The sequence below is a fragment of the Myxocyprinus asiaticus genome, chromosome 10 (genome assembly GCF_019703515.2).
Source record: "Myxocyprinus asiaticus isolate MX2 ecotype Aquarium Trade chromosome 10, UBuf_Myxa_2, whole genome shotgun sequence".
Taxonomy (NCBI): domain Eukaryota; kingdom Metazoa; phylum Chordata; class Actinopteri; order Cypriniformes; family Catostomidae; genus Myxocyprinus; species Myxocyprinus asiaticus.
Genome location: NC_059353.1, coordinates 19821982 through 19846515, shown reverse-complemented (window position 1 = coordinate 19846515; position 24534 = coordinate 19821982). Strand labels below are relative to the sequence as shown.

At 38.6% G+C, this 24534-nt stretch overlaps 1 protein-coding gene across 1 annotated transcript in view; it reads right to left on the bottom strand.

Moving 5' to 3' along the window:
* Positions 1-18754: 18754 nt before the first annotated feature.
* LOC127446772 (immunoglobulin superfamily member 3-like) overlaps positions 18755-24534 on the bottom strand; it is a 200510-nt gene continuing 194730 nt past the window's right edge. The window contains exons 8-9 of the mRNA XM_051707964.1: positions 23546-23968; positions 18755-22585 (exon numbers count right to left, since the gene is read on the bottom strand). Of these exons, the coding sequence (XP_051563924.1) occupies positions 22335-22585; positions 23546-23968 (674 nt within the window). The 3' untranslated portion in view covers positions 18755-22334. The remainder of the gene's footprint in view (positions 22586-23545; positions 23969-24534) is intronic.

The following is a 24534-nucleotide window of genomic DNA, read 5'->3' as shown; positions in this document are numbered from 1 at the left end:
GATGTTCAGTGAAGTACATAGTGTTTGTGCACTGACGTGTCCTCATTACACCTTAAGTGATCGAAGCAAGGATTGCAAATATGGTTTGTGAGACAAACATAAGGCCAAGCTTGATGACCCCAAACACTCTCAATTAAACTTGCATGCACTTATTTGATAGTGTTATAAACATAGTGTTCTTTTTGTACTCTTCTTTATTAAAGGAATAGTCCAGGTTCAGTACAAATTAAGCTCAATCAACAGCATTTGTGGCATAATGTTGATTACCGCAAAAAAAATATTCTTTAAAAAAAAGCAAAAATCGAGGTCACAGTGTAATGGAAGTGAATGGGGACAATGTTTGGAGGGTTTAAAGGAAGAACTGTGAAGCTTTTAATTTTTTTAAAGCACTTACATTAATTCTACTGTTAAAACTCATGTATTATTTGAGCTGAAAAGTTGTTTAAATTGTCAGTTTACAGTAATTTTAGGTTTTGTTGATATTAAATCATCATGGCAATGATGTTGTAAAATTGACTATAACTTGGGTAGCTCAGCAAGTAAAGACGCTGACTACCACACCTGGAGTCGCAAGTTCGAATCCAGGGCATGCTGAGTGACTCCAGTCAGGCTTCCTAAGCAACCAATTGGCCCGGTTGCTAGGGTGGGTAGAGTCATGTTGGGTTAACCTCCTCGTGGTCGCTATAATGTGGTTCTCGCTCTCGGTGGGGCGCATGGTGAGTTGTGCGTGGATGCCGTGGAGAATAGCGTGAAGCCTCCACATGCGCTACGTCTCTGTGGTAATGTGCTCAACAAGCCACATGATAAAATGCGCAGATTGACTGTCACAGACACAGAGGCAACTGAGATTCGTCCTCCGCCACCCGGATTGAGGCGAGTTGCTACGCCACAATGACGACTTAGATCGCATTGGGAATTGGGCATGCCAAATTGGGGAGAAAAGGGGAGACAATAAAAATAAATAAATAAAGATATAAAAGTAATCCATAAGACTCATGTGGTTTAATCAATGTCTTCTGAAGCGATCCACTTGGTTTTGGGTAAGAACAGACCTAAATGTAACTCCTTTTTTCACTGTACATTTTGACACTTCAGTCTCCAGACACTATTGTGATTTCAAGCTCGATTACACTTCCTAGTGCTTGATGCATGAGAACAGCCCTAGATGGCACTATAGGAAGCATAATTCAGACTGAAATCATGATCACCAAGAAGACTGCTGTCAAGATGTACAGTGAAAAAGGAGTTACATTTTAGTCTGTACTTGCTTGTTTTGATTATTGGGGGGGTTACCTCCCCGCTATCCACCTGGAATCTACAGCCCCTCCTCAACCACCACCAGTGTGCAGCAGCCATAGTGCGCCAGAACACCCACCACACACTTGCTATTGGTGGAGAGGAGAGTAGAGTGCAGCCAATTCAGGGATGGAGATTATTAGGAGGCCATGATAGATAAGGACCAATGGGGGGAATCTGGCTAGGACACCGGGGTTATACCCTTACTCTTTATGAGATGTGCCCTGGGATTTTTAATGACCACAGAGAGTCAGGACCTCGGTTTAACGTCTCATCTGAAAGATGGTGCTTTTTTAAAGTATAGTGTCCCCGTAACTATACTGGGGCATTAGAACCCACACAGACCGCAGATTGAGCACCCCCTGCTGGCCTCCCTAATACTTCTTCCAGAGCAACCTTAGTTTTTCTCAGGTCTCCCATCCAGGTACTGGCCAGGCTCAACCTGTTATGTTCCCGATCAGAGATCTTATCCAGGTACTGGACCAATCAGCTGTGAGCAAAGTGACAGTCACTCCCCCCAGTATCTCTTAGTCCAATTTAAAGTGCACTTCAATGAGGCAATTTTATAAATTTATAAAATAAGCTATTTATAATCATTATTTATTGCAAGACATAGATTTGAGCAGTCTTGCATTTGTTTAAAGACACTTTAATTTTTTTCCCAATCATTTTCCCACACTGGCCATAAAATATTTGAATATATAAGATATTAAAACAATATCAATAATGATCGAATTACTTTAAAATATAAAAACGTAATCACTACACAATATACTGTAGATATATCAGAAAAGTGTGAATGCCACCCAAACCCCTTCTTATTAGGATTTGCTGGTAGAGATGCCATGAACATACAGTATTTCACTTGAAGTTCAGTAAAAGCACACTAGCACACCAAATGTCTCTTTTTTGTGTTATATGCTGACAGAAAGAAAGAAAGAACAAGTCTTTATTAGTGCATACCATCTACTCATTTTCCAATTACTCACATTTTTTATTATTCGATAGTCTATTAATGTCTAATCGTATTAAATGATGTTAAGTTAGTAATTTAAATGAATACTAAAGCTTTTAATTTCAATTTTTTAAATTTCAAATCAAGATATTAAACTTTTAAAATCACAAGCCTGAATGTTCTTGTTGTGGACCAATATAAAATTACTTTCACATCGATATATTATCTATTTTAATATTTTCATCACATTGAGATTTTTTTCGTGCTCTTGCAGCAGCAGCGTTTCTTCTTGCTGTGTATTTTTCGTGTTGTGTAAACGTGTTGTGATTGATCATATTTTTTAAACTTCCTCTTTTGCTGTGTTTAAATTCTTATAATAAAACTCTGAATTGATAGAGAAAGTTGGTAACGAGCGTCTTGATTCCACTTAACCCTAATGCAACCTGATTGGATTTGGTGAGTTTTGTCAAACTAAAACCAATCCTGGAATCAGAATTTGTTCAGCTTTTTTTTTTTTTTTGTGATACATGGCACGGGACACCCAGGCCTAACGAGCTAAGTCAGGCTGAGAGACCAGTTAACTACCTTAGGCTGATTTCAGCCATATTTTTCTGCAGGGAGGCAAATACAAGTACAACAAATGAAAGTGTTAACTGTAATAATGCTATTCCTGCTGCTTTCTGCAGCTCATTTTTATCCTCCTCTTGCTTTGCCACCTCTGTTGAAAATCACAGGGTAAGCAGTGTACCTGTAAAGAGCAGCTGATGTAGCTTTTGCCCAGTGACAGCAATTTTGCATTTCTATCTTGAGAACACTGCTAATTGGGATCAATTCAAATCCACCACTTCAAATTATTTTATTCAGCTGTAAACTCAAAAGATTTAAGTGAGTATTTTTCATGTTTTAAAATGGAAGCTTATCTTACTGTGATACACAGGAATCAATATGATGGCAACAAATCAAAATGACCTTGTTTTGCCTCTAATGAAACTCGCCATTTACATAACACTTAACAATTGCTAACTAGAGACCAGATTTAATGGGATGGTTAATAATGAAACCCTTCTTAACAATCTAAAACATGGCAAGAAGCAAAATGTGCCATTAGGTACATTCCCTCTATATGCAATAACAAGTAAACTAAAACACTTGCTCTGGGGCAAATGAATCAGACAATAATACTCACCTGAAATGTCTTCACATTGTCCGGAACAGAGCTCATTAAAGCTGTGCAAGGCCCCCATAGAAAACTACACATTTTAAGGCTCATCTATTATGGATGGCTATAGATTGTGGTGAGAGCTGGGTATTCAGCAACCAATCAAAAGCAGAGCAGCAGCAGCAGCTTGAGTTTCCTGTAATGTTTAGCAGAGAGTATTGCATAGCTGACAACATTTAAGGCATGCTTTTACATGTGTGAGATCGTTTTTTAGAATTTGCATTATCACTACAATGGTGTGATACATATTTTTATGTTTTTAGTGTGAATTAAATCAGAGATGTTGTATACAAAAAAAAAAAAAAAAAATTGTGACTTGTGCTTTATTGGGTTTTCAAATTACATAACACACACACACGAAAAAAAAAAAAAACATCTGTTACAGCAATCAAAAGGCACAGCTCAGTACAACACATAAAAAAAAAAAAAAGCAAATAAAAACAAATCCTATCCTTATATTCACCAGGTCCTAAAAAAAAAAGACTATGTAATTGTTTCTGTGGCCATTAATACTCTACTGTATGCCTCGTTCAATAAATATTATTTACTGCTAATTGAAAAAGTCTAGAAATGTACCCCATTTATAATAATAATTATCTATCCTCCCATACAAACTGAAGATGAGTCTCTCGTAAGCTGCCACCTGTCCCACTTCAGTGAGCCACTCAAGAGAGGATAGCTTTCCTAATGTGACTTAAAGGCCGAGCATCACCAAGAATATTGTAACACAGACTCAGGCTGAGTGGAATCCATGTGCGGTTTATTAAAACACAACAAGTTCAGGAGTACAGACAGGCGTGGGTCGAATAACCAGGGCAACCAACAATATCAGAGACAGGGCAGTAAATGTAGTAAAACAGGCAGAGGATCGGGGCAGGCAGCAAAACGTCTCAGTTACATACGTAACCTCAGTTCCCTGAGATGAAGGGAACAAGACATTGCGTAGTTACTCATATGGGAGTGCCTTCATACACAACCTATTTGAAACCTCTCTAAAATAATGCCAATATTCTAATATTGGCTATGGTGTTTGAGCCCCGCCTGTTTTGGCGCGAAACTGTCTGCTATAAAACACCATTTCCTCAGAATTTCTGACTGAGAACAAGGAGCGCATCACTCATGCCTCAAGAACTCTGAGTCTTGTAGTGCGGCTAGCGTTCGCATTGTCTCGTTCCCTTCATCTCAGGGAACCGAGGTTACGTATGTAACCGAGACATTCCCTTCTGACTCAGTATACTTGACATTGCATAGTTACGCATATGGGGAACAGAATCCCATCACGCCGCACTACACAACATAACTTCCCAGAGAGGAAACATGGCGAAAAAAAAAGAGATTTTACATCTAGGTTGTAAAACCTTGCGAATGTGTTTTGAGAGGACCATCCTGCTGCAAAACATATGTCCATGCCCAAGAGGAGGCCATGCCTCTAGTTGAGTGTGCTTTAACACCAACTGGGCAAGTCTTACCCTGCGACTCATAAGCCGGGGTAATTGCATCGACAATCCAGTGAGAGAGCCTTTGCTTGGAGATGGACATTCCTTTTGTGCGTCCTCCATAGCATATAAAGAGCTGATCAGACAGTCTGAACTGGCAAGTATGCTCAACATATGCATGTAGTGCCCGTACAGGTCATAACAATGCAATGATTGTTCCTCATCCGAATTAAATGGAGGAGGGAAGAAGGCCTGAAGGTGAACCATCTGCGCTTTGACGGGCGTGGTTAGGACCTTGGGTACATAGCCTTTCCTGGGTTTGACATTGGCTCTTGAAAGACCGGCCAAACTCCAGACATGAATTGTCGACTGATAGTGCATGCAGGTCACAGACCCGTTTACCTGAGGCCAGAGCCAACAGTAGTGCGGTCTTAACGGAGAGCATGCGCAGTTCAACAGAGTCCAAAGGCTCGAAGGGGGGCCCTGCGAGAGCTTTTAGGACTAAAGTTAAGTCCCAAGTCGGGAAAGTAGCTGGCGGAGGTGGGTTTAATCATCTTGCTCCTTTAAGGAACTTTATGATTAAATCATGCTTGCCTATAGAGGTGCCAGCTTCATGTGCGTGATACGCAGATATAGTTGCCACATACACTTTGAGCGTTGATGGGGTGAGTCCTATGTCTAATCGCTCTTGAAGAAATATTAGAATTTCATGCATGGGGCAGTTTACTGGGTCCTTGCCATGTAAGAGACACCAATCAGTGAACACCTTCCATTTTATTGCATAGAGGCGTCTCATGGACGGTGCTCCGGCTTGTAAAATGGTGTTCATGACTGAACACTTCAGTTCTGGTGTGTGTAGTGCGCCCAGTTCAGAGCCACACATGCCAGATTGTGCCTTACGACTGAGGGGAGATTCCTCCTCAGTGGTATTTCCCATGGTGAGCAAGCTGTACAGCATCTCTATCATTTCCGGAAACCATGGCTGGTTGGGCCATTTCGGCGCAACTAATAGAACCGTTTCCTTGTCCTCTCGGACTTTGCATATGACAGAGTGAATAAGGTATACTGTGGGAAACTTATATTTGCATTTTGCCGACCATTTGTGTTGCAATTGCATCCAATCCCAGTGGGGCTTGGGACTTAGAATAACAGAGGGGACAGTGGGCATTCTCCACTGAGGCAAATAGATCGATTTCTGCTTTGCTGAATATTTCCCAAATCCTCAGTACAGTTTGAGGATGAAGTCTCCATTCGCCCAGTATCTCAACAGTGGTGGTGAATGAATTCTGCCATGGCTGTTTATACATGCCACAACAGTCATGCTGTCTGAGCAAACCAGGACATGACAGCTCGCTATTTCTGACTGAAACCCTTTAAGGCTAGAATTACAGCAGATCGCTCTGAGCAGTTGATGTGCCACGCCCTCCTCGCACCTGTCCAGGTGCCGAAAGTCGGGCATTCATTGCACACCTCCCCCCAACCTGTGTTGGAAGCATCCGTGGTCACCACTTTCCGCCTGACAACTTGGGACTTTGAGTACCAGAGGGGACAGTGGGTATTCTCCACTGTGGCAAATAGATTGATTTCTGCTTTGCCAGATATTTCCCAAATCCTCAATACAGTTTAAGGGTGAAGTCTCCTAAATTCCACCTTGGTGGTTTATATATGCCACAACTGTCATGTTGTCTGAGCGAACCAGGACATGACAGTTTGATATTTCTGATTGAAAATCCTTTAAGGCTAGAAATACAGCCAATAGGTTTAGGCACTGCGTGACAATTTGCCCCAGCACGACACCTCGCTGGTAAAACGCAGGAGCTGTCCATGGTGCTAAAGCAGCTATACAGCGCCGGGATATAGTGATGCGTATGTGCCCTTGGTGCCAAGCACGTCGTGGCACATGGTGCTTCAGCCAGCACTGAAGAGGTCTCATGTGTAAGAAATCTAATGGAATGACGGATGCTGCCACCATAAATCCCAATGCTTTCTGAAACAGTTTCAGTGGAAGTGTTCTCTCCTGTTTGAATGGAGGCGGACACTGCAGAATGGCTGAAGCAGTAAGTTACTGAGGTTACCTGTGGGTTTTTCTTTGTATCCCGAACAATTCTTCTGGCAGTTGTGGCTGAAATCTTTCTTGGTCTACCTAACCTTGGCTTGGTATCAAGAGATCCCCAAATTTTCCACTTCTTAATAAGTGATTGATCAGTACTGACTGACATTTTCAAGGCTTTGAAAATTTTTTGGATATAATTTTATATCCTTTTCCATCTTTATAAAATTCCATTACCTTGTTACGCAGGTCTTTTGACAGTTCTTTTCTGCTCCCCATGGCTCAGTATCTAGCCTGCTCAGTGCATCCACGTGAGAGCTAACAAACTCATTAACTATTTATACACAGACACTAATTGCAATTTAAAAAGCCACAGGTGTGGGAAATTAACCTTTAATTGCCATTTAAACCTGCGTGTGTCACCTTGTGTGTCTGTAACAAGGCCAAACATTCAAGGGTATGTAAACTTTTGGTGATTTCGGTTATGTTGGGCCTCATGTATTCAAATAGAAGACAAAGGCAGGCCTAACACTGTCGTAAAACCTAACTCAGGCCCACATACCAAGTCATAAATTTTACTGATAAAAATCAAAACAAAATCAAACAAAGGGAGTCCAAAACAGACTACACATCCCATGAAGCCTTGCTCAATAAAGGATCGAACTCTCAACTCCTATTGGATGAGGCACACAACAGAATGTCCCTCAACCATGACATTGTCAGGAGTAGAAATACCTCTGAAATGCTTCCGGGATTTGCTTCCAGCAACTTTGCTCGCCGTTTGTAGATGCAGTTCATCGCTGCTCTCAGGTGTAGCCTCATGGCACAAGGAAGTAACGTACGACTTGAAACTATGGCCATACAATCTCCATCTCGCTGGACGAGTTGAGATTACCCTGTGTTCCACTGAACACTCTAACGGATCTGAAGGAGACCGCTGAGCAATCCGCATCTTCATCCGTTTGCCTGCAGAAGTGAAGAGAGATAAGATTTCTCTTCCATCTTCAGTCAAGTCGACGTAGCTGATTTCTCTGCCGAGAATCAGCAACCGTACCGCCCGCCGACAGAGCGATGAAATGGCCTCCCGTTATCACCCGAGCCTCGAGGAACCGAGTCTGAGTTAAAGGACGGATGAACACACATTCTGCATCCTCATGCGATTCAAGTAAGAGGTTTACGTCTGGGCAGAGATAGAATATTATAGTGTGTTATTCTTGTGTATCAAGGTTATTGCTTGTACAGTTTACGGACCACCATGTCCGCTCATTATTAATAATCAGGGTATTAATTATCACGAATTTGATTTGCTGTATTGTAGTCCAACCACATTGGACTGTTGTGCATTTCTGCCATCGCGGGTGAGACCGGCAAACTGAGTTTATCCATTAAAGAATCAAAGACCGCGGGATGGTTTACGAGCCGTCCAGCACGTCTCTGAGTGATAAACTAACAGCTGCTTTCTCTCCCACGATCACGAAACCGGCTTTGGGGCCGTCACTTAATTCTCTCTCTCTCTCGTATTAACCACACACACACGCGACCCCTCACAAACATTCTCGCACACATTTTTGGCTAGTAGATAGCTTCGTGATAAAGCTCAGCTTTGTCTCTAAGCTATTGTACAAGCGGATACACACGGTAACTGGTAGACGCCATTGACTGGTTTCTCTCCGCCCACATTCACGGCCATATTCTCTAGCCGGAAGTCTCAAGTGACATACTCTCCACGAGAGTCACATCCGCCATTTTGTGCGCATCCCTCCTTACACACACACACACACACACACACACTCACTCTCACACACACACACACACCCTCATGTGTTATAGGATTATTTTAGTTTCCATATCTAATCATATCACTGTTTAGTTTATAGTTGTAAGTCAGAAGTTTATTGACTGCATTGTATTAATTATTAATTGATATTACTGCATAAATAAACTTTGTTATATTACAAAGAGAAGTGTTTTGGTTTGTTTTGCATACACCTGTGTCATGCTGGTGGGATGTCAGTGCTCAGAAGCCTTCATTCATTGTTTTATTTTTTCAGATGTCGATTTTCCTAAGGAAACAATCAAATGTTGAAACTGTTATACTATCTGGTTATTAGTCCCTGATTCCAGGGTGGTGCCCCGTCAATGTTAATCCTTATTAATATTCTATTGATTTTTGATAATTGATAATTATCTTTGATGACTGTTGAATTTGAAAGATCAATAAGCTAGTGTTAATTTTAATTAATGTTTCATCGATGTTAACAATTAACGATTATCTTTGATAATTATTGATTTAAAGGATTAGAAAAAGCTAACATTGATTCTCATCAATGTTCTATTGATTTTAATAATTAATAATTATCTTTGATAATTATTAATTATTGCTAATAACCAAACCCGCTCCTAAACTTAGCGCACTGGAGCCCCATATGAGGTTTTAATGAGTTAGATTCAATTAATTAATTTAAATATTAATTAATAACTAAAGAAATAATTACCAATTATTACTGATAGTAACACTGATCTAAACAACCAGTAAAGCCCTACAGTTAGCATTATGATTTAAAAAGGAGCCAAACAACTATGTGATAATAAATGGCTTCATATAATCACTATCCTTAAATAAAAGACACTATCCTTTGCATTTTTTGCATGATCAGTCATATTTTCAAAATTAATGCCGAAGTTTCACAATTTCTGCCAGGTTATGCAAACTTTTGAGCACAACTGTATATTTTTTATCTAACCATTCTTTCCACAGCAAAGGGGATCCACCTATTAAGAACCTTGGATTGGCCTAAATAGCTGCTTGCAGGCTCAAAAAGGGGTTAACCCCTAAGATACGTGATACCTTCTTCCAAACTGTTAGGAGATGGGAAATAATGGGATGTCTACGCACTGACAAGAGTAACTTAGTTATTATTAGGGAACGAACGGTATAGATGGACAATCATACATTTCCATGGCCAACCATGGAAGTAGCATCCATTGCCCCAGGTGTCTAAGACTAAATACATAATAATACAATGATAGTTTGGGAAGGCCAAGTCCCTCTATCAGCTGGGAGCTGAAGTTTTCCAAGACACATTTGGGGTTTCTTACCACTCCACAGTAATTGCTTGCAAATCCTGTCAAATCTACTGAAATATCTAGAGTGAACAGAGGGAGGGAGGGAGCTTAATAAATAGTTAATACTGGGTATGCAATTCATTTTTAAAACAATTACCTTACCCCAAAGGGAGAGAAAGAGGGGAGCCAAGCAGGTGGTCAAGGTTAGCTTTAACATTATCCTTGAACTGATGGGGAAAAGCATAATGTAGCATTAACATCTGTGGCCTTGGTTACAAGGTTACCCCCACTGGAAAGAATAGCACATATTGTGGCAGAGGATTCTTTATGTTTAATATATCTGTCCAACATTTTCCCTGCTTTGTCTCTGGACTCAAATAATTTTTGTCTTACTCTAAACCAGGGATGGGCAACTTTGAAGGGGGCGAGGGCCAACATTTTTTCTCCATTCTACGAAGGGGCCGGATAACAAATCTGCACTCTAACAATGTTCACCCCCTTACTCAATTTCCTCATTATTGTGGGTAATCTATGCACAACTAATGCAATGTTATTTTAAGGATTTTGTTACCTATATTAACATTTTTATTTAACAATATTTATAAAAACTAATATAATTATTTTTGCGTTTTTACTAAAACATGCCGTTCACATGTACAAATTCATATTCAGTTGACAAGCAATATACCTCAGACTTACATTTTCAAGAAAATGTATCTCATTTGCATTGTCTACATTTGCAACAGACAAACACACAAATGAACAGACAACATTTTCAACCCCACCTCATAAAACATCTAATAGGTATTAATTAAAATCTAAATATTATCATCAATAACAATACTGGATACAAGAGCATAACATTTCAGTGCATTAATACAAAACATTTCAGCACCACACCACACACGCACGGACCGAACAGTCCGGTGCGTCAGAGAACATTCTCTCTATTCGCAAGACTTTTCAACAATCAGACAGGCATCTCAATCACGCATTTCTTTAAAGTTTCTCACTCTTATAACAACTTTATAATTTTTCACAAGCACGAGCGAAACAGCATTAGATGTCATTGTGATTCCTGCACTGTCACGGATTTTGTAAAAAGTTTTGATGACTTTTACCCTTGTATTTTACCCTTTACATCTGTGAGGAGAGCAGCTCTGGTGTACATATCTCTAATATATATGCAGTGGTGGCGCAGCAGTTAAGGCTCTGGGTTACTGATCAGAAGGTCTGGGGTTCAAGCCCCAGCACCACCAAGATGCCACTGTTGGGCCCTTGATCAAGGCCCTTGACTCCATCTGCTCCAGGGGTGCTGTATCATGGCTGACCCTACACTCTGACCCCAGCTTAGCTGGGATATGTGAAAAAATAATTTCACTGTATATGTGCAAATGTGTGATTAAAAATTAATTACTGTACATCTCTTTAATCAGTGGTGTATTTGCAAATCAAATTGAAATCTTTAATGACAGATTTCGTATCCAGGCAAACAAAAGACATGGGTTCCACCTGCGTACATTAACAATAGCGTGTCGCTAACAAGCTGAGGTAAAACTTTGCTCAATTTACCTTATAAATGATGAGCATGTGTAAGATATTGCATGAATTCTAGAATTCTCTTCTGGTCAATAGTTGTAATAACATCATAAACTGAATGGCATCTTTACATAATCCCTTTTTCAAAGAAATAAAATCAATCCTCAGTCTTGTCCGATGGGCCGTATTCAACAATACAGAGGGCCGTATATGGCCCGTGGGCGCCAGTTGCCCATCCCTGCTCTAAACAAATCAAACTCCACCTTCTGGGTAAGAATGAGATTATATTAATACTTTAGCTGTGTTAATTTCCTTAAATTGGACTGGTCCATCTTTTGTTTGAAACTATATTCTGCACCCTTGATTTGCCCTTCTAGTAGAGACAGCCTTTCCTGATTTAACTTTTTCTTAATTGAGGCATGCTAAATAACAGTCCCTCTCAGATAAGCTTTTAGAGACATCAGGTTAGTTGATACTTAAAGATCATTATGGTTCTTAAGTAAATCTTTAAATCCACTGTTCTGCAATAATGCGGAATTAAATCTCCATCTGAATGTTCTTTTAGTGTTATCAAGAGGTAAAAAGTCCAAAAATACTGGTGCATGATCTGAAATCAATATATATCAAGCAATTTAATATACAAGATACAAGGTTTTTAGATACGAAATAGTAATCAATACGCAAGTACGTACTATGTGGGGATGAAGAAAAGTGTAGTTTCTGCCAGACGGATTAAGTAACCTCCAAGCAACAACGAGGCCCAATGAGTCACTCACTCGTTTTAATGTAAAAACAGATCTAGGGAGCTTTGAACAACTTGGGTGGCTGTGGTCCAGAGTTGCATCCATTATGACATTCATATCTCCCACCCATATAATAAGATACTCTCCCATGTCACTTAGAATACCTTCCACTGTCACAAAAAAGTTAGGGTCATCCCCATTTGGTGCATATGTGTTAGCAAGGACATGCAGCTTCCCCTGTATCTCTGCCAGTATAACTATAATCCTCCCCTCCCTGTCTCTTTCATCTTTCAAGCATTTAAATTGTAGACTACTAGTTTACTAAAGTAATTACTCCCCTGCTCTGATTCAAGCCGGTGCTATAATAAACATGACCCACCCAGTCTCTACAAAGTTCCTGTGACTCTTGCACAGATAGTTGACTTTCCTGAAGGAAAACAATATCTACTTTCTTAGACTTTAAACTGATAAGCAGCTTCTTTTAATTGGATTACCTAGGCTTTTAACATTCCATGTAACGAGGCATAAATTGTGATTATTTTGAACTAACCTGGCCAGCTACACTATGATTATTACCATTTATCATAAGGACCTGGATATAAAACCATATATTTAACACTGTCAAGCCCAAAACGAAAAATATTAATAACAAAAAATAAAAATAACACTGTAAAACTAAACATTAGTCCATGACTCTTCATCAAATGTTGTACAGCCGTTGCTGCTTGCAGCACAGTAAAGGTCACGGATAACTGACAACTCTCAATAAGTCACTTTAAATTCTTGGATATTATAGAACTAAAGAATAAAAGGTAACTCACTATAAGACTAAATTATAGTAGAACATTAACATTACTGCTAGGTGCCCTCAAAACATTTTCAAACGTAACTCGTCTATCTCAGCCAGACTTGGCATGCCTAGAAAATCAGAATAACTGAAGCAGTGATACTTTGGCATCTAGGCATAGATCTCCATCTCCATAAAGTTATTAAGTAGCATAACTAGGCTGTTACCATTCATAATAGTCCTTATCAGAAATGACTGGCCATCGTAACTACCAGTTAAGCAAATAAGCACGTGTCATATGCACAGAACACCGGAGAAAGTAAATGCATGGCTACCGGGTTGCAGTACATGTGTTCACATGCTATGGATAAAGGCAAGGGCTTTTTTTGGATCAATGAAACTTTTACGGCCACCTTTTGCATCAGTCCTGAGCGTCGCTGGGAAGAGCAGGCTAAACTTGATGTGGCGGTCATGTAATGCTTTCTTGCATTCTTTAAACGTGTTGCATTTTTCTTTGGTGGCCTTTGAGAAGTCAGGAAATATCATTATGGAATTGTCATGTCTCTCGTCCCAGAGCGCATGAATCTGGCAAAGACTACACGTGGTCATTCATTCAGTTGGGGCCGGGGGGTGAGAGCCCTGTGTGCCCGTTCAATATCCAAGCCGCTGGATGGAGTGGTGATGTCCAGCATTGGCGGCAGCATTTCCTCTAGGAAAGCCGTCATATTATTGCCTTCACTGCCCTCCAGGATCCCAATAAACCACAAGTTGTTTTGTCTGCTTCTGTCCTCCATGTCAGTGAGTTTCTCCTGAAGCGCCTCCATCTCGGCCCTCGGAGCAGGTGGATTAGCTTGCAATTCCCTTTCAGTTTCCTCCAAGAACTCTAGCCTCCCTTCTATATCACCAATCCTGTCCATCAACGCAGACAGCTTCCCTTCCATAGACGTTGTGGCTTTACGGATCTCTTATAGGCTTTGCATTTCGTCAGACATTTGTTTCAGGATATTAAAAATGCTTGCAATATCCTCAGCCACATTTCCTGTTTTCATTGGCGGTTTGGCACTCCCAGTTGGAGAACCTGTAGCGCTGTCTTCCCCCACACCATTTTGGCTCATCTCACCACCTCTCAGGGCATTTCTTTTTTATAGACGATTGCACTGTTTTCTGCCTGCAAGTTATTTTCTTGTTCTCTAGATGAATTCTTATCAGAAAAGAAAACAAGTCAAGATATTTAAACAGTGCCGCTGTGAGCAGTACTAAACTACGCTGCCATTCACCTTCACCGCGTCACGTGACTTCTGTATACAAAATTTGGAGACACAGTCCTACAATAACTCGATGCAGATCTGTATAAATATAATGATTCACCACTGATCAATGGTTGTATTGATTGGTGAACTTTAGAATAGACAGTTAGAGCTCAGTTTTCAAAGAAACCAGTACACAGTCAAAATATAATTGAATTGTGTCTCATAGAACATAGTGGCAAGTATAATTACAGATGCATGTTTTTTTTTTAAACACCTTTCATCTTCAAAGGTCATTTAACAAATAATGCACTGATTGCTACAGAGTTGAGCCATGCGTTATAATCTAAATAAATGATTCTCAACTGGTTTTGCTGCAGGTCCCAGATTTACAGATTTTCACAGCAACGGTCACCCGTTTTTAATGTAGTCTGGCAAGTATTTTCTTATGAAAAACACTGAATGGATTGGGAATTACTTTCTGATGAAAACAAACCTGTGCTACGATATTAGAAAAATATTAGAGAGGAGAAACATCACTGTGCTTCTGGAGGATTCGCATGAAGATGTTATTCGACAATAACATCTTCATGCGAATCCTCCAGAAACACTGAGATGTTTCTCCTCTCTATTACTTTTCAATATCGTGGCACAGGTTTGTTTTCATCAGAAAGTAATTCCCAATCCATTCTGTTTTCATAAGACCCTTGACACAAAGCACAGGTGGTCGAGTCAACAAATTGATTCAACACTATTCAGACAGGTAATGTAATGAAAGGTAGCGGGGAGACTGTATTTACAAATTCTGTGAGGTGTTTCTCCCTCAGGCTGAGAAATGAGAAACACAATCCCACATACTGTACATCATGGAGTGAGAGAATGATTAATATTCATAAGCAAAATAGAGTTTTAGCAGGGAGAGTCAAGATGAGTTATGGTATGTGCGATGTGATTTGGTCCTGGCCCCTGGTGGTCTAACGCCATGCTCGGTTAGCTGGTAGGTCAGCCACAGCAGACAGCACCATCTATCCTGTCTGACAACCCTCTTGCTATAGAAGCACAAGACAGACCACCACAAACATGCACACACGAAATAAACATTTTAATTACCATTCAGGCACTGAATGCCATTATTTCACAGAAAGAGGACCACTCAAATGTGTGTGCGGAGAACTAAATCAAATTATATTAAAAAACAACAACACACACCCCTTATTAAAATAATAAGAAAGAGACTTGAATTTTAGGTGAACATTAAGTGAACAAATAACAAAGGCACATCTTCACCGATGTATCAGCCACCGATATTTATTGGCCAATTACTGACCAAATTTAAACCATCGGCAAATCGGTTTTAAGCACGAAAACGCTGATATGAAAAACCATTGGTTTATTTAAAATGATCACACTTTGTTTTAAACTCTGTGAATTCAAATACACAATCCAGAAGTAATGAGCCACAGAATGTAGAAGGGTTGACACTCCTAAAATCATATAATATTTAATTTTTAATCATTCTTGTTCTCACATTAATGAGGAAAAACCATCATAACAGACGTAACAGTTGTGAAAGCAGCATTTAACTATAAATGATGAGGTAAAACCATCTAAAACGCTTTGAAACAGCTAACTTTGACATTGGTATGGTATTCATTAAGGCTACACGACTGAATGAGTTCAGATTAAAATTTCATTATTGCACGATTGCTATACCTGAAAGCTTAAAAATAAACTGCATTCAGCGCTTCAGTCAGCATTGTGTAAGCGAGTGGCACCCTCTAGCGGTGTGTATTGCATTATCCATTATACCATAATAGAACTTAAAAGGAAAAGTTCACCCAAAAATGAAAATTCTCTCATCATTTATTCACTTTCATGCCATCCCAGATATGTATGACTTTCTTTCTTCTGCTGAACACAAATGAAGATTTGCAGATCTCAGGTTTTTAGGTCCATACAAAGCAAGTGAATGGTGGCCAGACCTTTGAAGCTCCAAAAATCACATAAAGGCAGCATAAATGTAATTCATACAACTCCAGTGGTTTAATATACTGTATGTCTATTGCAATTTATAACAAAACTGCAAGTTAACTGAAACCAAAAATTTAAATTCAGAGTTAAAAGAAACTAAAGTTCAGCTAAATGTTTCATTGTCTCTACCTCTTTAAAATGTATTAAAGCAATAGTTCACCCAAAATTGAACAATTCAGTCATAATTTACTTACCCTGATGTTGCTCCAAACCCATGACTTTCTTTCTTCTGTTGAACATAAAAGGTGAATATTTAATAAGCATTCACAGGGCTAATTTGCCACATAGTGAAACTGAATAGTGACTTTGATCTGTCAAACTGGAAAAAGCCATAAAACCACAGGAAAAGTAATCCATACAACTCATGCATTATATTCCAAGTCTTCCGAAGCCATCCAATCATTTTGCACTATAAACAAACCGACATTTATGTAGTTTATTCTCATAGTGTATCATGAGCAAACATCATTTCATCAGAACCAATAAGGTTTGATGTTACCAACGTAGCCCCCATATTTTATATCAGCACTTTATTAATGCTTTGATTTGTTTTGAGAGTGAATAACCACTTACATTTTGTTTTGTTCATCACACAAAGCAATCAAATGGCTTCATATGGGTTTGGAGTGACCTTACACTGAGTAAATAATGACAGCATTTTCATTTTTGAGTGAACTATTCCTTTAAGTAAACTTAAAATGTAATGTACATCAATAATGACAATTTTAATGGCTTTGCAATGCAAGCAAAATAACAAAATATGTGAATACATTAATATGGTACTATACACCAATTTTTATGAGCCAAGCTTAAAATGCAACACTCAATTTTAAATAGTATGTTACAGAGGGGACTCTGCTCTGTCTTTCTATCCGTCAAGGGGTCCTTGGACTAAAAAAAGGTTGAAGGCAGTGTTATTATAGTTTTGGATTTTTTTATTTAGGTTTTATTTCTATTTTATTTCACTCTGTCATTCCAAATTAGTTTTAGTTTTCATAGTTTGTCTGTTAGTTTCAGTTTAGTTAGTTTTTATTTTAGTTTTATTATTTTTCATGGTTGCCAAAGCAGAAGCATTTACTGGTATCATTTAAAAATGTCTAACATCATTACATTCATCAGGGCAGTCTTATTGTTACCTCTGTTGTATTATTGTGTTTAATTTGGATTGTAAATGTTGCAAATTTTATAACATAGGGTTAATGTGAGTAAAGTGACATTAGCAGAAGAAATAAGAGAATTGTCATTTTTGGGCAAAATCGCTGTCTTTATTATTATTATTATTTTTTTACCTTTTTGAGGTTTTAAATTGATGATTTTTACAATGGGATGTGTGGCAGAGCTCATTTCATGACCACAGGTGGGAAAAGCAATGGCAAAGAAAATAACAGAAATCTGAGGTGTAATGTTTGTAAATGTTACATAATGACTTATGATGTAAAAATGTTACACAATATAAAAAATTAATTCTAAATACTTTGTAAAATATTTTTTTCCTCTGGGATTTGGTCAAAAGAGAGTCTTCAAAAGGTTCTACTTCTCAGAATTAAGAATTTCTTCATTTTTGCTTTTGTCTAAGGTAGAAGACATCCTAAGCTTTCTTCAAAGGTATAATGCCAGGTTGTGTGTGTTTGGATCATAATTAAAAGTGCCAAGAAATGTAAAATTTCCAAAACTGTCCTACTTTTCCCAAAACTAAAACTAAAACTAAAAAAACTGAAATGAATCAGAGATCATTTTTATTTTAGTTAGTTTTTGTTAACTATAATAACACTGGTTGAAGGCCCTTGATTTAAACAACCAGATGCTGAGACTGTCCACCATTAAATCAGGTTTATTAGCAGCTGGAGGGAATAGCTGCTCTTAAAGTGAGTTTCCCCTCCTGCTGTGGAAGTTAGCAAGTGCTGGCCCACTAAAATAACACAAGCCTGCAGCCACCCTCCTCATCCCCCCACAATCCAATCTGTCTGACTCAACCAAAGCAGATAAGACACTGCAAAATGAATGTGTCACATTCCATTCTAACCTTTAAGATTGTGTCTTTAGAAACATTATTTTCCACTCTCTTCAAGGATTTCAGAGCCCTAGAGGTCAAAGAGGGAAGAGATTCACATGTTCTTTTGTTATGTGTGGGAAAAAGGCAAAGCTGAAAATGTATTCATTCACTCTTATTCTTTATCTGCACACAACTAATATGAGTGGACTTCCCCACCTATGCTATAATGGGTAAATTATTATTCATATTGTGCTTAATCAAACAATCAAACAATGTGCTCTATAATGTAGTTCGCTGGGCTTTTATGTTGTAATGGTACAAATTCAAAACCTTATCTTAACTGTACCCATTAATATTTGTAAAATGGCAATATAAAGAGATGACACACTATATAAACACAAAACACTGTGCACTGAATGTTTTATTGCAATCAGCTGATAATAGCAAAGTGCCTTTTGATATTAGCAATTGCTACAATTCAATAAAATATATGTAGAGATATAAAAGAAACAACAAAAATTAAACAGTACAACAAACACAAGCATTAAACAACGATGGCAACTTTTTTTTAAATATTCAGTGCACTATTTTGGTTATTTTAAAAAAGAACAAAAATCACCACTTGAAAAAGCAGCACTGGCTGAACTGAACACACATCAACACAATGTTTTTTATCTCTTTTGTTTTGTTTTTCTTCTGCAGCTACTCTGCCAATACACAGTCATGACATGCAGCCCTTAAAATGCATTTACAACATTGTGAGAACATTATGATTCAGCTGGGCATGTTGAAATACAAAAACACTATTTAGAGTTCTGAAGAATTCTGTACAAACTGAATGACAGAAAAACCGCAATTTTACACTTGTCACAGTATTCATATCCTTTTTGAGGAAGGCCAGCCCATATAATCAAGTCATAGAACTTGATTGTGGAACGCACAATTCAAAAGGTGGCAGAATTAATTTGTAGGTTTAAGCCAAGTTCATACTCATACATTTTTCGGTATCCTAACATCATCATTTTCTAAAGTATGCAGCACTGGGGAGCGTTTTCGAAGTCTCAGTTTTTGGTTGAGGAAAATGCCGTTTCATTATGGAACAGAGGTGTGAACATAGCAAAATTAATGCGTTTACAACCAAAAATGTATTAGTGTGGATGTGGCCTACGATTGAAGATAAAATTTGTCATCATTTTCCAAACCTATATGACTTTCTGTCTTCTGTGGAACAGAAAAGGAAATGTTAGGCAGAACGTAAGCTTCAGTCACCATTCACTTTCTTTGCATCTTTTTTTTTTTTTCTCCATACGATGAAAGTGAATAGTGACTGAGGCTTACATTCTGCCTATAATGACTTTTTGTGTTCCACAGAATAAACCATATGGGTTTGGAACTACATGAGGAATGATCACAGAACTAGAATTTTTGGGTGAACTATCCCTAAAAGCATCTATTTTGTCACTCCGTCTTGTTAGAAGTTCAAACGGTACATTTAGCAAAAGTGTTAACTATGAACCAGGATCACAGCGTTATTATAGAAAAATGACTAAAATTAATTCAATTGTACAGGTCTGTTGCATCTGCAAGGCCTTCCACAAGAAGGAGATTGAGAACATAGCATTGATCCGACATGATGTCACAAAACAAAACTCTCAAGAGATTCAGACATTACAATGCCCCCTTACTCATGCACTGTACAGTTTGACGAAATTTAGTAGAGATTAAGAGAGCTAGATTATCACTATCATCTAAATGAAGATTCTCCGATCAGTCTGGTTCAGAACTTCTAAGCCACTTTACATAAATGTTACAGTTGTCTAAATGTTCACTGTTTACGCCAAATTATGTCTATGCAGAGTTATGAAGTTCATATATCATATCTAGGTACTTTATGGTTCAATAAATTAGACAACCACAAGCTTTAACTGGATCTAAATGTCATTTACAGAAAAGCTGCAATGTTTCAAACAGATATCAGTTGCCCATAGAGATCACATGAAGGTGACACTGGCCCTGGCTCTGAGAGACTGAGAGAACATAGTGTCACACTGTCAAAGTGTGAAGAACAAGGTCTTCTTTAGCATGTTGTATAAAAGTGAGCCATGTCCATTTCGGTGTCAGACTGCATGTTCAACACATTATGTTTGGTAGTCCGTGACATGCGCTTAAAATAAAATGGAAAGATACAATTCATTCACACTAATAATGTACATTCACACAAACAAATGTTTTCAGGATGGAGCTAATGTGTTGTGATGATCAAGTACTGTTAGGTTATCTTCAATGTCGGAATATGTTGGCAGTGTCTTTTTGTAGAGTTCATGGACACAAACAATAACTTAAGTCTTAAGAATCTCCCATTAGAGATATGATCACACATTTGTCTCTCACAGCTATTAGGTGACCACATGTTACAGGTTATGAAATGGCGTGTTATGTTTTTGCAATATTGTTTCAGTGGTAATACAAAGGTTGGGCACCATATTTCAAACACAAACCCATAAAGAGAAGAGAAACATTTGATGTGACTTACTGTATATAGATATAACAAATGTCTAATCATCAAAATTAAGAACCTTCATAAGCCTACAAGTCCCACAAATGTATTGTAGGAGCTGAGAATTCATATATGCAGAATGTCACAAAGCCAACGAGCTTTGTTTTCCTCCTGGATTATTTGCAGGCCACGGATAATGATACAAAGGTCTTGGCACTCAGAATGTCCCTCGAGTCAGCAGTCTTTAGCGGTTCTCTCAAGATCTCTCTCTCTCTCATTTTTTACAAGAAGTTCAAAAAATTAATGAGAGGAGTAGCGAAAAGCACTTGATGCCCAACAGTTCTCCCTTAGTCTCCATTCAGCCTTGCATTCTGGAAATATCGGACACTGAATGTGGGGCCACATATACATAAAGACACACTCGTATACTTGTATCAGAAGGGTTTTCTGAAGGTAACTGGATTTTCTTGCACATTGGAAAGGACCTGGAAATAAAATTGACCAACAGAATGGTCAGCTAAGTTGAGGGCATGAAGAAACATCTGATCACCAGTGACAAAGAAATATGTCACTGTTTTCCAGCTGGGTAAAATCCAATGGTTTGCGTTACAGAATATTTGGAAAGTCAAGCTACAATGATTTGATCTTCTCAAGCCTAATCCTTAACATTAAATCGTAATTCTGAATTTGTGACTTTTGAATTTTTCATCGGTCTTTGGCAGTGACGATGAGCTGGGGTTAGATTCATATCCTGGAATCAGTGGGAAATGAGGGCTCTAAATAGTCTGTTTAATATCCGTTTAAGCAGAGCAGTTCTCAGAGCAGTTCTGTGGTGCACACACAAAATCACAGAATATACATCCATTGTCTGCTTTTCAAGATATCTTTTTTTTTTTTTTAAATTGTCCTTTTTTTGTTCTTCATCCATACACCATTGTCTCTAGAAGCTTTCATGGTCCAGCAAACACCTTACAGTTTTTAAAGCAAAAATCAGCACTGACATAATAACAAAATAACAAATAATATGCAATGGTTTGCACCAGACTTCATAGATGAGAGAAAAAGCAAAAATATCCTGAAAAGGGAACATGGGCAAGGAGGTTGGCAAAGGTCACGTGCCAAAGCGGTAAAATACATCAAGGCCCACAGGCACTGCCACCTAAAAGGAACGAGTACGAATGAGAAGTAAAAATCGTATTTTAAAAAAAAAACTTTAAAAAAAAACTAAAAAGAAAGGAAAAAGAAAGCAAGACAAATGTCTTGGCATCACCACCAGTAGCCTCTGTAGTCATGGCAACTTTAACTGAGGAAGGTATTTAGTTAGTTATATGGATGGAGTGACAGGCCAGGTTAGAAGGCCAGATACTTCCTGGTGGCCTCCTCATGGACGAGGAGGAGAAGAAAAGAGGGCAAGTCAGAGAAATAGTGTAGATGAGCGAGTCTCTGAGGGAGACAGGGTCATGTGCTCGTCACTGTTACTCCACAGAGCCAGGGTGAAGGCTGAGAGCAGGGGGGTCCAGACAGGTTGGGGAATAGCTGAGGTGGGGCTCTTTGATCCAAAGGAGGGGCGCTCCGTTCTTGCCCTCCTGGTTCTTGTTGGAGCTGCGGCTCTTGTAGCGCACCAGCAGGACTGTGATGAGGAGGATGCCGAAGATAGGGAAAGGGTAGAAGAAGACGAAGTAGAAGAGCGAGTCGTTGGAACAAACCACAGACTGTAGGGTGGAGTCTACGGGGGGGGGGGGGGTAAGATATGCAGTCAGAACAATTGAACAACATCTGAGTTAAATATATATCAGAAAAAACAGAGACCATACATCAAAACCCTCTGCTTTAACAAGCACAAAGCGACAAGCAATAAATTCTCTCTCATCCATGTTAATCTGAAATTCAGAATGGGATACTATCTTAATACACTGCATACCACCTACTGTATTTTTTTAAATAGTAAGTGAAACAGTAGTAAGCTACATTTTTATGCACTTTACGCACTTACAAATTCAAAGCGATATCAGACTGGTCATCCGAGTATTGCAAGTCATCTTTCCTACTTCTCACATAACTCTGCGATCTCTCCAAGTAAGCTAATTCAATAATTTAAACTCAAATCAATATTTCATGTCCATTTATTTATTTATTTGGCAAGTAGTCTTGTAATAAGCGGGATAATGAGCAGTCATTTATGCAAAATAATCAACCTGCGATTTCTTTCTTCTCTCATAATAATTTCAATGCAAATCAATATTTCATGCCCATGTTTTTATTTATCTAGTAAATAGCTGTGAAATGTGTGTGATAATGTACAGTCCAGTCCAATGGTCATTATTTCAAAATAAACCCCTTTGCTTTGTGTTTACCCTGTCAGGGTTTATTTTGTGATAACAACTGGCTGACTGTACATTATTGCTTACTTGATGCATTATGAACTAAAATGAACAAACAATGAACAATAGTATTTTGATAAATTAACATTAACCAAGATTAACACATGCAGTTAAAATCATTGTTCATTGTTAGTTCATTAGACCTAATGCATTAACTAATGTTAACAAATATAATGATTGTGACGTTAAACCCTTCTGCAGACAGAAAAATTACTTGGTATGTTGTGTTTCTATGCAATGCTTAGAAAATATAATTAATCAGATAGTGTGGAGGTTGTTTGTGCTTATAAAGTTTTAAACCTCACCCTGCTCCAGAACATTAACAATGGTGACTCCAGAGTTGTTGGTAGCTAGGCGGTACCAGGCATTGCGTGGGTTCAGCAGCCACTCCTCCACATGGCAGTAGTACCTGCCTGCATCTCTGGGCCGGGCTTTCTGTATGGTCAGACTGTACAGGTCAGAGGTGGTGCGCTCAAACTGCAGGCGAGAGTTTGGACCAGGCTCTTCTGTGGGGCTGCAGTTCCCATTACCAAACACTGCGTCATGACCGATGGAGAAGACACACTCCTGCTCCTCCTCCTCCTGCTGACCCAAATAGTACACGTACCAGGACACAGAGAAGCGGGAGTCTTTAGATGATTGGGAGAGAATGCTGCATCCCAGTCGGATTGATCCATCTTCAGGTACTGTGATATTGGATTCTACCTCCTCCACTTGTAATTTCACCACTGCAATCAAAACCAAAAATCAAAGCCATTTAGTGCATGACAACATTTCTGAAAAAGTGGTACTTAGTACTAAATCTTTTGGGTGTTTCTCAGAGACTGGGGTAGCATTTGTTGTAAACACATTGTTAAATTTGTTTAGTAAGAGGAATAGTTTCACCCAAACATGAAAATTCTGTCATCATTTATAGTACCACACTGAGTTGTTTCAAACTTAGTGTTGTTATTCTGTTTGTGTAAACCAAAAAAAGGACTTTCATACAGAAAAGTAGTCTAAACGTGAATAATAACGTAATTTCAATATGTTTATCACACAAAGCTATTGTATGATTTCATTAGACTTGTAATACAGTGGAGAAGTGGTTTTGTTTACTTTTTTGGTACTGTTATAGTGGGGTTTTATTTCTTTTTTAGAAAAATGTATGTGAAGATTGTTTAAAAATTGTTTTTTGCATGTTCCGCAGAAAGAAATACCAGCAAATAGATTTAAAATGACTTGAGGGTGAGAAAATAATGAGAGAATTTTCCAGTTTTGGATGAATTCATATTCCTTTATATTCTGGGTTAAT